Below are 13,421 nucleotides of genomic sequence, written 5' to 3' on the forward strand. Positions count from 1 at the left end.
GAACCCAACACATCTCCGACACCAAAACCACCCCCAAGTCCAATCCGAGGTGAGCCCCGAAGAAGAGGAGAGCCAGGGGCGACAGAACCAGGAACACCGCCCAGACATTCAAAAAGCTGCACCCCAGCAACAGTGCGGTCACCATGAGAACCTCCAACCGGGCTCAGAAAAGAACAAGAGGCAACCAGCTGTCCAGAAAAAAAAAAGGGGGGGACACGCTCAGAAAGTAAAATACCCATCAACGGAGCCAAAAACAAGGAGAATAGCCCAGGCGCAAATGACAAACCAAAGGGCAGAACCCGGAACAGGGAGCAGACGCTGTGGACTGTTAAACAGAAAACTGCTGGTGAGATGGAGGAACCAGGGCATGGAGAAAGGTATTCATGAGAACGATGAAGGGTAGGAATCCAGCCTTCTGTAACCAAGGCCGAATGAGTGGGAGAGACATCCAACCATCCCTACAAAAGCACAGGAGGGAGACAGCAAATTACCCCTCTCAGGCCACAGAACCGGGTGGAACACACTCAAAGTCAACTGGGCACATAAAAACAGGGACAAACAACCATGGAAATTCTCCCCAGGAGGACTCATGGAACCGCCAGAAGCATGACCTGCCATTAGAGAGACAACCCTACACCATAGAGGGAAAGACGGTTGCACAATTGTACAGCAGCTACCAATGAAGAAATAAAACAAGGAAAACAGGTCCACCCAGTGGCCGCCCACTATCCACTCGAGTGCTAAATATGTGGGCAGAGTTTCCGGCATACACCACCGATACTAGAGGCAAATCACTGTCTCCAGCCTTGGAATAAAATGCTGAAAAAGACAAATGGACTGAAAGGTGGATCAGAAGAACCCATAGATTTGAGTCATGAAAGTATCCTCCGAAAATGAAACCTTAAGCACAGTGGGGGTTTGAGTCCCTACTCCAGCAGCAAGAGCAGCATTCACCTCCTGAAACAAACCGGCAGTAGTCCCAGATAATGTGAGGGCCCCCCTCAAGTTACTGTGGTTGAGGAGGGTGCCCAAGATGCACACTGGGATTCACAAAGGGCCTTCTCACTCATGGCGGGGGCCCCACAGCCGTGGTGGGAGTCCCTCACTCCTGGCAGGACCTCTGCAATGAGAATCTGCAGTTCGGATTCCCCCCGCAAGTGCGGGTCCCCCACCACGACTGTGGGCCCTCCGCCACGAAGGAGAAGGCCCTTTGTGAATCCCAGTGTGCATCTTGGGCACCCTCCTCAACCACAATAACAATAACTAGGAAAAGAGGGAAAAGAGGAACATTCCAATAAGTGATATCATAAACCACAAGTTGGCACATGCCTAGCGTAAGTGGAAACACGGGCTACCACATAGTCAATTAGTTTGATTACTAAACTTAAATGTCTACTCCTAGCACGAGCAGAACAGCCGTGCACTGCAGTGCACTGTCTTGCATATAATTAAACTGCATTTCGAGAACGTGGGAGTTACAGCACAGCTTTACATTTCACAAATAGTCTTATCATTCAACGTGCTGGCACTCTAGTAGTAATCTGATATGCGCGTGCTTTGCACATCATTTTTCTGTAGCAATAATCCTAACAGTGAAGCCTTGACAAACCTTCAGTTGTGTACCTATTTGACGGGCTCAGAAATATCGAGGAGTTCCCCACTGAAACATTCAGAAGCGCAGACAAGGGCTATCTTGATTTAAGAGTTCAGGCACCAGGGGAAATGACGTATGTTAACTGTGCAAGGGGTAACCTCTAAAAAGTACCAATTACACGGCTTAAAACATGAGCACCGACCTCTCGTGTCTCCAATGTCTATTTTATTTAAGAATTGATTGAGCTCTGGCTCCAAACCATACCGCTTCATTTGTTTCTTGTGATCATCAAAGGTAAGAAGACTGAAATCAAGTTTGTATGTTCTGCAGATTTGGCACTACACATTCTATGACCAGCTGCGTGTTAATCCTGAAGAGCATCCAGTCATGCTCACCGAAGCAGCCTTGGATCGAAGCAGCAAGTCGCAGATGGCTGAAGTCATGTTTGAGGTTTTCCAAGTCCCCTTTGCTTTTGTAGCTGTGCAGGCAGCACTGGCTCTGTATTCATCTGGAAGAACCACAGGTAGTATGATGGAGTTATTATTCTGAATTGTTTATAGGCAATGGATTGAAAGCCGCAAATCGAGTCACTCTTGCACATTAAGGGCCAGATGTACCACCTTTTTGAGCAGAATGGAAAATCGACGCGTTGCGAACACTAACAAGCATTTACAATGCAATGGTCTCGGCATTGTTAAAGTTAGAGCTATTGGCATTGCTCATGACATTATTTTTTGTTTATGTTTTTTGTTTTTAAAACATTTAAAGAAACGGCATTGTTATTTACAATGTCAATAGCTTAATCACTCTCACAGCAATGAAAGAAAGGAGAAGAGAAAAAATAATGATTCGCCTTCTCAGAAAGTTAAAATGTATAATTTAATTTGTGGAAACGTTGAGCCCAACAATACAGTTTAGAGGAAAAGTAAAACCCAGATGGTATTGCTAATGGATTAACAAGTGCATAAGAAAGAATAACAGTATGTTGCTTAGGGTGGTTCAAGCATGGTTCAGCAAAACAAACTGGAGAGGAAATTGCACCTAAACACAAACAAGGAAAACACGGATAGAGAAGCAGAGCCCGGGGGTAAGGCAAGCCCGGCAACGTATGGGAGAAGTGGCTGAAAATGCCAGGCTAGTCCGGAGAGATGAAGCAACCTAGCAACACACAAAATAAAGGATTGCTCCCTGCTCACTAACAAAACACGCATGTAAAAGTCTATACGGGGGCGACTGGTCTAGCTATGTTATAGGTATGGAAAAGGTAGGAACGGCAGCAAGAATGGGACAGAAGCGATGATTTTTTGGGCAGCCCAAGTTCCAGTGAAGTACCACAAATAAGTACATTTAGTAAGGCCATTCTGGGCGAGAGAGCACGGAATCTAGAGTGGTACGTGGGAACGGGTGGACAAGCGCAAGAAACTGAAGAGTTCAAAGGAGGCTACAAAATAGTCATAACAGGGCGCGAGCTGCAGTGATTAGGCTTGATGACAGGAGAGGTAAACAGTGGTCAGAAGGGGGCTAGTTGCTGGCTGGGACTGAGCAGCATACACATGAGGGGGTCAATAAGTTGATACGGTGAAATTTAGTATGACAAAACAGCGAGAGAAGAACAGGGGGTGCAGATAGAGATGCTAGGAGGGAGCACAAGAGAATACACGTGGGAATATAGGATGATAACAGGGAAGCATGTGCAAGGAAGGAAGCATGCACGCAAAACAAAACGGACGGAGAAAATGCATGAGGACACAAGGAGTGAGCATGCACAGTTCAAATGTGCAGGAGGGCATGATAATAAGGGAGTGCACGTTGCGATCACACAGAACGGCTTCCAGATGTACATATGGGGGCGGGAGGGTGTTCATGAGACGGAAGAGCATGAAGAGAGGAGCAATACACAAGGGAAATAAAAAATAGCACTGAGAGGGCGGGATCCAGATGCATTGGATGAAACAGATGAGCAAGGAGAAATCGTCTAAAGGAAAGGGCGCATTTAGGATGGACGAGAACGTGAACATAGGGCAGAAGGAGTGGGTATAAATACACATGGGGAAATGGATGACATGCACTAGAACCGAGATAGTCAGCAGAGAACATGCATACAGTATACATGCATTGGGCGACATAGAAGGATGAAGGCGAGGGCAACCTCAAGCCCATTTTGTTAGGTGACAGCAGCGCGAGAAAGGGTTGCAGGGTCACAGTAACACAGTAATGCATCATCCCCAGTCTGACTCTGTGGGCAGCCTCAGCCCAGACCCTCCTTTACCTGATCATCGAACCTGTTCATCACGGCCTGCACCCACTCCATCGGCTTGTGAGCCGCCATGTCCGGGCGCCCACCCGCCCTCCGGGCTGCTGTGGCCGCGCTTCCTGTCCGTGCTCAGCGCTATTCCGGGGGCCGCGGCTCTCTAAGCCTCCTCCGCCTACTCCTCCCTGCTGCTTGCTCTCCCCTTGGCAGCCATCACAGCGGAGCCGCCATGACACCCGACCGGAAGCCTCAGCCTTTTCCACTCCGCCGCCAGGACGCATGCGCTTGAGGGGGATGAAAGGAGGGGGGCTTTCATTAATGAAAAGGAGAGAGCAGAGCTTGATGAAGTCATAGCCCATGCCTGGGTGCAGCGCACCCTGCACAGACCCTATATCTCACACACGCACACGCGCGCGCCCCCTCCCGGGACAGAATCTGTCATGTGCACACTCCCACAATACACATTATCAACCTGCAAGGGACGTAAATTATGCAGACCTGGCATATTGGACAGATGCACACGGGGTGGAAACGAAGGCAAGAAAGCGGCAGAAGGGGAACTGGGTACACTACACGCAGTGTACCAGAGCAGATGCAATCTGGGGTATGCAGGGGAAACCGGAGACTTCACACAATAGCACTCTTAAAGGCAGGCTGGCGTCGGGCCTCACACAACTGACTACGCCACAGCTCACAAGCAAGGGAAAGTGACACGGAGTCTGTTTACAAGCCGAGGGCACCGGAAGACACCACTGCCTTTCTCCGAGGCGAAGCAGAAATGCCTCGGAGAAAGGCAGCGACGCTTTCAGATTCGGGGGCGTGTTCTCCTCTTGCCATTGGCTGGAGGAGATAATTAGATTTGTTGAAAAAAACACGCCCCCGAATCCGAAAAGGACGGGGCCTGATCGGAGTGACGGACCTCTTCTCCAATGGCCGGCAAGCATTCAAGAGGCCAGCCAATGGAGAACAGGGGAGAAGAGGGGCGGGTTCAAGCGCCTCTTCTCCAAGTCATTAAATCTCGGATCGAGACTGCGCAAGCACAGCCTTCGAGCCGAGACCTAAAAAGGGTTGTAGCATGTAAAAACCTATTTTGCTAGTCAGTAACCTATTGCCGACTCGCAAAATAGGGTTTACAAGTCACTATTAGGAAGAGGTGGTCATTTTCTGCTTCATTGACTTCCAGATTTAACTCTGCCCCCCCCCTTAAAGGCATCCTACATGCCATAACACGTCTGATCCAGCGCCTGAAGAAATATGATCACATCACAATCATCCTGATGTAACTCGATTGTCTGTCCTTGCCGGCCTGAACCATCGGCAAATTGAGCTGCATCATTCACAAAGTCCTCTTGATCAGCATGTCTGCCTATCTTGCAGGCTCACTATCAGTGGTGGTTCTCATCACACAGCCGAAGCCAGAACACAATCAAACTTCAGATTAAGAAGTGTAAAAAAGAAAAAAACAAGACAGCAGGCCTTTTCCATCAATGCTCCAAGAACCTGGATCAACATCCCTGTATCCATCAGCACCACCCCAACGATGCTCTTTGCTAAGTAGGAAAGAGTTGTAGTCTCTCCACTTTAATCACTACATCACTGATGAATCCTGTAGAATATGAGTAAGTGCCCAGGCATCTCTCTTCTGCTTCAGTGTGACCTTGATCTCACTTTGCCCTTTTGACTAGTGTTGTTTTTCCTGTTAGCTGCTGGTTCTGCCCCAACTCGGCAACTACTTTTTTTTGTTTGTGCCATCTGTTCTATCTGCCTCTTGTCTCTTTTTAACTGCTACTTTTTGTATCCTTTGTTCCTTTTAACTGCATGTTTTTGCGTCTTTTGCTCCTCTTACTGCTTCATTTTGCATCTTGGACTATTCTGTTTTTGCACCCTGACTTGCTCCGCTGATCGCATTTTCCTTTCTTTCTGCTCCTGCTGGATTTCTTTTGCCCGCCAGCTTTTCCCACTCTTCCTCCTCCCACTCTCCAAGGCCCTATTCAATGGCAGCTGAAGCTCTATAAAAGACAAGTCTTTGTGAGCCCGTCTAAGCCTGGACCATGCCCAGCACCAGGAAGTCTGGGCTAAATATCTCCTGCAGCTACACCATTAAGTCTCCTCCTGCTCAACCTCACACGCTGCTGTACATGGTGGGTGCCTTTGCCTGCTCTCAAAGTCACTTAACATGCCTCCACACACCACTCCAACTGCCCATATGTACATCGCACCCCTCACCACGTTAAAACTCAAGACAAGCACTCACACATCACCACAGACCAACTCTGAACAATAACACTCACTCGCATGCATGCTCCTCAACATGCTCACTCGGCAAGCACTCAACAGAGATTTGGGACCTTATCGACTCCAATACACCAGACCTCCTCTTTCTCACCAAGACCTAGCTCAACCCCACATCAGCACCAGACAATCAGCCATACCTACTGGAAACAAAATCATCCATCTGGACCAACTCCATAAACCAGGAAGAGGACTTGCCATCATCCACAAAGATATCAAGTGTACCTCTTCCACTGATCCCAGAAGCCAATTTTATGGAACACATGCACTTCAAGCTTCAGACAGACAGTAAAACCACTATCAAAGGCACCTTTGCTTGCCGGCCCCCAGCACCTCGCACCCACTTCAATAACCTCCTCCCCACACCCCTCGCCATGGACACCAAAGACTTCGTGCTGCTAGGTGATCTCAACTTTCATCTCAACGACCCCACGGATCCCAACTCCACGGACTTGCTTGAACGTTTACAGAACATTGGCCTCACCCAGCTCGTATAAGGCCTAACCACATCTCCGGACACACCTTGGACCCCATCTTCTCCTCCAGCGACAATGTTAGCATCAGCCAGATCACTCTACTCACATGGAGGGACCACTCCATCATCCAATTCCACATAGCTGGGCCACCAACCACCTCTACGAAGTCTAGCAACACCACAAGCTGCTGCTGGTAAAAAGTTAAAGAAACAGAATGGCTCAATGCCCTCCAACTAAAGTACCCATACCCTACTAGCAACCTCATCAACGACAAATATATGTTCAACAACTGTATCACAACCTCTGCCAATTAATTTGATTTATTCCATTTGTTAGGTGCACAAATCATCCCTGAGGGGATCTCTAGGCGCCTTTGCAGCAGGGGTTACCTGTGGATGGAGAGTTTACTGAGTGAATAACCACGTTTTCAGAGGTTTTTGGTAAAGACAGAGCATGTTTGAATAGATAAAGGTAACTGATTCCAGTGAATGGGGGCCAGAAATGAGAAGGAGCGGCTTCCGAACCTGGTTGTTCGAATGCGTTTGGGGCATAGAAGTAATAGATCACTCGATCTATCCTGACGAGCAGGAATGTATGGCTGCAATTTATGCCTAAGGTAGAGTGGACCATTTCTATGCAGGGTCTTATAAACCAAGCACAGAAGTTTAAAAAGGGCACGCTTTTTGATAGGGAGCCAATGAGCGGAGAGAGGGCTCTGACGGAGAGCGGGGGGAAGATTCAGGACCAAGCGAGAAGCAGAGTTCTGCACCACCTGAAACCTGGCTAGGAGGCTTTCATTGATACCCGCCAGAAGAGCATTGCCATAGTCTAAGCAGCTCATTAACAGTGCCTGTACCAAAGTTTTCCTGGCATGGAGAGGTGTCCATTTAAAGACCTTTTTAAGGGATCGCATAAAACCAAAACAGGTTCCAGTGACCATTTTGACATGCTCACTCATAGTGAGATTGTCGTTAATCAGCACTCCTAGGTTCTTTGCATATTTATTGGGAATGGGTGGAGGGCCTAGCTACGATGGCCACCAGTCAGCTGACCAGGCTGTGGGTGCCTTACCGCACAGAAGAATCTCTGTTTTAGTCATGTTCAGTTGTAGACAGTTGTTGAACATCCATGTGGCTACTGTCAATAGGCGTTTCTTAAATTTAGCTTTGGTCGGTGTTGGATCATGGTCCATAGAGATAACCAGTTGTGTGTCATCAGCTTAGGAGATGGTTTCAAATCCACATGATCTCATAAATCTTGCCAGAGGGGCCATATACACATTGAATAGAGTGGGGCTTAGAATTGAGCACTTGAGGAACCCCCTTATCAAGGGTTGTGGATGCTGATGTAAGCTCACCCAGATGGACCAAGTTTGTCTGTTCTGACAAGAGGTCCTTGGGGCCACACAAGGTCTTAAACCTCTGATACCAAGCTCCCTAAGTCTTTGTACTAAGATGATGTGAGATTGTATCAAAAGCGGCTGAAAGATCCAGAAGTACCAGCATGCCGAGGATCTTTGGTCTAGTTTTAGTGTCGTGGCCAGGATTCCTCAGGATCGCACGTTGCTCAGTATGGTCCACCTCTCGACACCACCACGGTCTGAATGTATATATACACAGACTCCGTGGAGTGGTCAAGCGGGGGAAGGGAAGGAAGGGGACAGCGGGGAGGGAGACCTGTAAATACAACAGAACAATATATTAACACAAGAGATCTTTTGCAATTCTTCCTACCCTACCCTGACCCCTATACCGAATGCTGCACCATACATCTAGAATGAGGTACCTGTAAAGAAAATATCCTCTCTTCTGGTTCCTCGTAAATGCGGTTTCATCTATTTAGTGCGGCAAGATCTGGTGAGAAACACCCTGATTAGAAAAACACTTCATATTATGTATCATTGGAGGTTACCTGGTACCCCTGAGCCCTGTACCTACCCCTCTATTAATCCTGTAGGCATCTACAGGGGGTGAAGAAGAACCTTTCGCGATGTTCTCACTCAAACACCCCTGCTACTGCACATAGAAAGAAACCAGAATAAATCCACTCAGTGAGGATCATGAGTCATTCACATACAGGATACAAATTAGACCTTGAACCCCCCATACGTCTTCGGACAATCTTTTGGGGTGTTTAGGCACCTTCTTAGCAACAAAGAAACTGCAGGGGGGGGAGCAACCATCCCTTTTACTTCAAAGATAGTTCTCCCTGATAATAGTTATGCAACATAGACGTCACACCATGCCACTTGGAGGTGATGACCGCTCACTGCTCCAAGCGGGATTACTTTGAATCCAATCCAAAAAACAATAAGTCGCCTCCCCTGCCAAGGGAGAGCGTGAGGGATTACCTTTCCCCTTCTTGGTCGCGGTATCGTTTTCCCTGCAAGAGCCTAGGGGCTCACCAACAGGGAAAGCGCTAGGCAGAAGGATTAGTCCTTCCTAGTTATGAGAATACTGGCATGAGAACAGTATAGGCACCCCGTAAAGCTAGAGGAGCTAGCGCATATACCGGGTTCGCCTCCGGGCCATGTATGGGTTCCGTGGGAATGGCTTGCTCCGCATGGAACTGGAAAAGGTTCCGCCAACGGAGCAAACCCAAGACGAGAACGGACCCCCACCTGTTGCCACCACAAGGAACGAGCCTCTAACAGTGTACTTACGGGAACGCGGAATTAAGTGTCGGTGCTCACAGCACCCTTACCCGCATCCTTCGCTGCAGTGGCTCCGTAGGCATCAAAGTAAACGGCAGCGTACAGCTGCCTCGGAACGGTTTAATACGCAACTCGCCGTGCACGCGTCGTGACATTCTGACGTCCTGACGCCGAGGCTCACGGGACCTGTAGTTTTCTCGGCGGCTGCTTCCGGTTGGTGCGCCGCGTCAGTGTTCGCCGGGTCCCTCTCTGGTGGGCTGCAACAGTACATCCCTCCCCCGAAGAACACTGACAAAGGCATGGTTTGTTCAGGTAGCGTTTGTGGAACTGTTGGACGAAGCGGGGAGCATGTACTCCTCTCGCTGGTTCCCAGGTGTTCTCTTCATCTCCGTATCCACTCCAGGCTATCCAATACCATAATTTATTTCGGTATATCTTGGAATCTAGGATACCCCTCACTTCATATTCTAAGTTCTCATTCACCGACACGGGGGGCAACCCTCCTCTAGAGGATGCCCGGGCAGGTTTAAGCAATGAGATGTGAAAGGCCGGATGGATCCTCAACGAGGAGGGTAAAACTACCTTAACTGCTGCGGGGTTGATGAGCTTTGTGATCTTGTAGGGACCGATGTACTTGGGGTTGAAGATACTATACCTCTTAAACTTTAGATTCTTGGTGGATACCCATACATAATCCCCCAATTTATACACAGGTCCAGGATGCCTATGTCTGTCTGCGCATGCTTTGTATCGCCTTTTAGCTTCCCTCAGCTGGTTCTGTGTGTCCTTCAGTGTCTTTTGAATGTGAAGAACCCTCTGTCTTACATCGGGGACTATCTCGGTTCTAACAGGATGCAAGAAGGAAAGGAACCTAGGGTAAAACCCGTAAGAACAGAAAAAAGGAGAGTATTTTGTGGAGCTATGTGTCACGCTATTGTATGCGATCTCGGCCAGCCATAATCTGTCTACCCAATCTTCATTCGTGTTGTCTACATAGCACCTTAGGTATTGTTTTAATGTTTGATTTACCCTCTCGGTTTGTCCATCGGTTTGAGGATGAAAGCTAGTAGACAGATTAGGTTGTATCTGCAGAGCAACACACCATGTCTTCCAAAATCTGGCGGTGAATTGAGGTCCTCTGTCCGAAACCACCACTCGTGATAATCCGTGCAGTCGTACTACATGTATCAACAGGAGTTGTGCCAACTGGCACGCTGAGGGTACTGCTTTTCAGGCAATAAAATGGGCCATCTTCGTTAGATAGTCAACCACTACCAGGATAGTAGTGTGCCCTTTGTCTAGTGGCATCCCAACGATGAAGTCCAGGGAAATGTTTTCCCATGGAAGTTCTGGGGTTGGCAAGGGGTGTAGGAGTCCCGCTGGTCGGGCGTGTGTGGTTTTCATCCGATTACACGTTACACACTCCGTGACCCACGTGAGGATGTCGGTTCTTACCGTAGGCCACCAGAATTGGCGCATCACCCTCGCATGGTTTTATCCACTCCGTAGTGTCCGGCACTGGGGAGGGTATGACACCAGGCGCACACCTGTTTCCTTAAAGAGACAAGGGGGATTAATAGCCGAGTCCCTCGTACGGGAAGACCATCCTTTACTGTCCATTCTGGATGTCTTGCTAGCTTCGTTCTCCATGTGCTGGTGCGAATACTCCGTGCCACACTGTTGAGTAAAGGTTCTGTAGCGGTGGCGCATATAACACGTTGTGGCGCGAGGATGGCTTTTTCTTCCTGTTCCTCCAGAATGGGACTGTATGTTTGGCGGGTTAAGGCGTCGGCCTTTTTGTTGTCTTTTCCCGGCCTATAAGTGACCAGGAAGTCATATTCAGCGAAGACCAGGGTCCATCGCAGTTGTCGTGGGGACAGGTGACGGGCGGCCGTCATAAACTGGAGGTTACGATGGTCCGTATATACGGTAATTACGTGTCTAGCCCCCTTCAGAAAATGCCTCCACTCCTGAAAGGCGTCTTTAATAGCTAGGAGCTAATTTTCGGCTATAGTATAGTTATGTTCGGCGGGGTTGAATTTCCTTGATCGATAGGCTACCGGGTGGAGCTGGCCCGTGTCCGGATTACGTTGCGATAGCACAGCTCCCGTTGCATGATCCGATGCATCCGCTTCCACCACGTACGGGAGGTTTGGATCCGCATGCACTAACACTGGAGCGGAGGTAAAGGCCTCTTTTAATGCTTCGAACCCCTTTTGTGCCTCCTCAGTGCAACAGAAGGGAACCTTCTTTTGTAGTAAACGTGTGAGGGGAGCCACCAAGGAAGAAAAATGACAAATGAACCGGCGGTAAAAGTTGGCAAATCCTAAAAAGCACTGAATGTCTCTCATGTTAGGCCAGGCCAATCTTTTACCGCTGCGATCTTTCTTTCTGTCATTTCCTGTCCTCTGGGGGTCAGGAATTCCACTGTGGTTACTCCAAACTCGCATTTGCTGATTTTGCAAAAGAGATGATGTTCTTGTAGGGTCCGGAGGATGGTACGCACATGGTGCATGTGGCTTGCGATGGATGAGGAGTAGATCAGTATATCGTCGATATACACGACCACGAAACGATCCAAGTACTCGCGCAGCACATCATTCAGGAAAAATGAAACGCTGCGGGGGCGTTGCACAGCCCAAAGGGCATAACGAGGTACTCATACAGGCCGTATCTTGTTTTAAACGCCGTCTTCCACTCGTCTCCCTTGCGCATCCTGACTAAATGGTACGCTCCCTTTAGATCCAGACGAGTATATATGACTGCTTCTTTCACATGCTCCAATAAAACCGGGATTAGGGGCAAGGGGTACCGTTTTTTTACTGTAATGGCGTTTAACGCCCTGAAATCGATGCAAGCCCGCAATTCGCCGTTGGCTTTTGGTATAAAGAATAGTGGGGTAGCCGCAGGAGACTTGGACTTGCGAATAAAACCTAACGCCAGATATTTGTCCAAATAAGCCCTAAGGTGTGTGTTCTCCGGTTCCGTCAAGGCATATACTCGTCCGACGGGAACAACGGCCCCTGGTATCAAGTCTATTTGGCAATCGTATTGCCGATGCGGTGGAAGGGTTTCAGCCTTGACCTCACTGAATACGTCGACGTAATCCAGATAGCTACAGGGGAGAGTGACGGAATGTTCTGCGGCAGTAGTTATATGATGCATGGCCGCCATAGCTTGTGACGAGCTCAGCATCGGGGGAACACACTGCATTGTGCAATATGCAGAGGTATACCGCAGGGTTTTTCGATCCAATCCACCTGGGGGTTGTGCAACCGTAACCATGGTAGCCCCAATATGACTCCGTATTGTGGAGCTCGGATTACGTTGAAGGCGAGCCTTTCCCAATGGTTGATGCCTTGACGCACTTCCAGGGTTTCTGTTTGGTATTGAATCGGTCCTGCTTCCAGACACCTCCCGTCGACAGCGAATACGGTTTCCGGTATCTCTTTAGTCTGCAGTACCACTCCTAGCCTCGATGCTTGCCCTTGATCCATAAAACATCCAGTTGCGCCGGAGTCCAGCATGGCCGGGACTATACACCACTCCCCTCCTATAAACAGGGAGAGGTCTATCAAAAAATGTTGGCTGGTACCCCGGGTGTCACCACTCAACGAAGGGATGTATGTCGGGCTTGAAGAACTTCCTTCGTTTTTCCTCAAGCGTGATCGTTTCTCCCGCCAAGGTCCCAGATGTCGCAGCCAGTTGTTTGTGTGAGTCCGGGCGGGGATACTTCGTTCGCAGGGTGCACTCCTCAATAAAGTGGCCCTTCTTTCCGCAATATATACACAGGCCGTTCTTATGCCGATATTCCCTTTCTTCATGGGTGAGGGTGGACCGAACTGCTTCGATCTCCATTGGCTCTGCTTTGGCCGTGGCGGAGCTACTAGGGTTCTTTGACTGATCCCAACGCCATGAGGCGCGATCCTTCCGTTTGCTTTCTCCTCTTTGTTCGCTGAGACGATGATCCAATCGTAGGACTAGGTTTATTAGATCTTCACAATTCGCCTGTTGTGGTTCGATCTGGGCTAACACATCTTTCATTTCTTCTCTGATACCTCTATGAAAGATGGCCACCTGTTTGGCTTCAGGCCACTCGGTTTCGGCAACCAGTCGGCAAAAGTCATTCAAATAAGCAATGAGTTCACGGTTCCC

At 48.9% G+C, this 13,421-nt stretch overlaps 1 protein-coding gene across 1 annotated transcript in view; it reads left to right on the top strand.

Annotated features, from left to right (window-relative positions):
• Positions 1-13,421, top strand: part of LOC146817632 (uncharacterized) — a 68,529-nt gene that overhangs the window by 24,467 nt on the left and 30,641 nt on the right. The window contains exon 3 of the mRNA XM_085609648.1: positions 1,925-2,117. Within this exon, the coding sequence (XP_085465774.1) occupies positions 1,925-2,117 (193 nt within the window). The remainder of the gene's footprint in view (positions 1-1,924; positions 2,118-13,421) is intronic.

Source organism: Triturus cristatus, chromosome 6 (genome assembly GCF_964204655.1).
Source record: "Triturus cristatus chromosome 6, aTriCri1.1, whole genome shotgun sequence".
Lineage (NCBI taxonomy): Eukaryota > Metazoa > Chordata > Amphibia > Caudata > Salamandridae > Triturus > Triturus cristatus.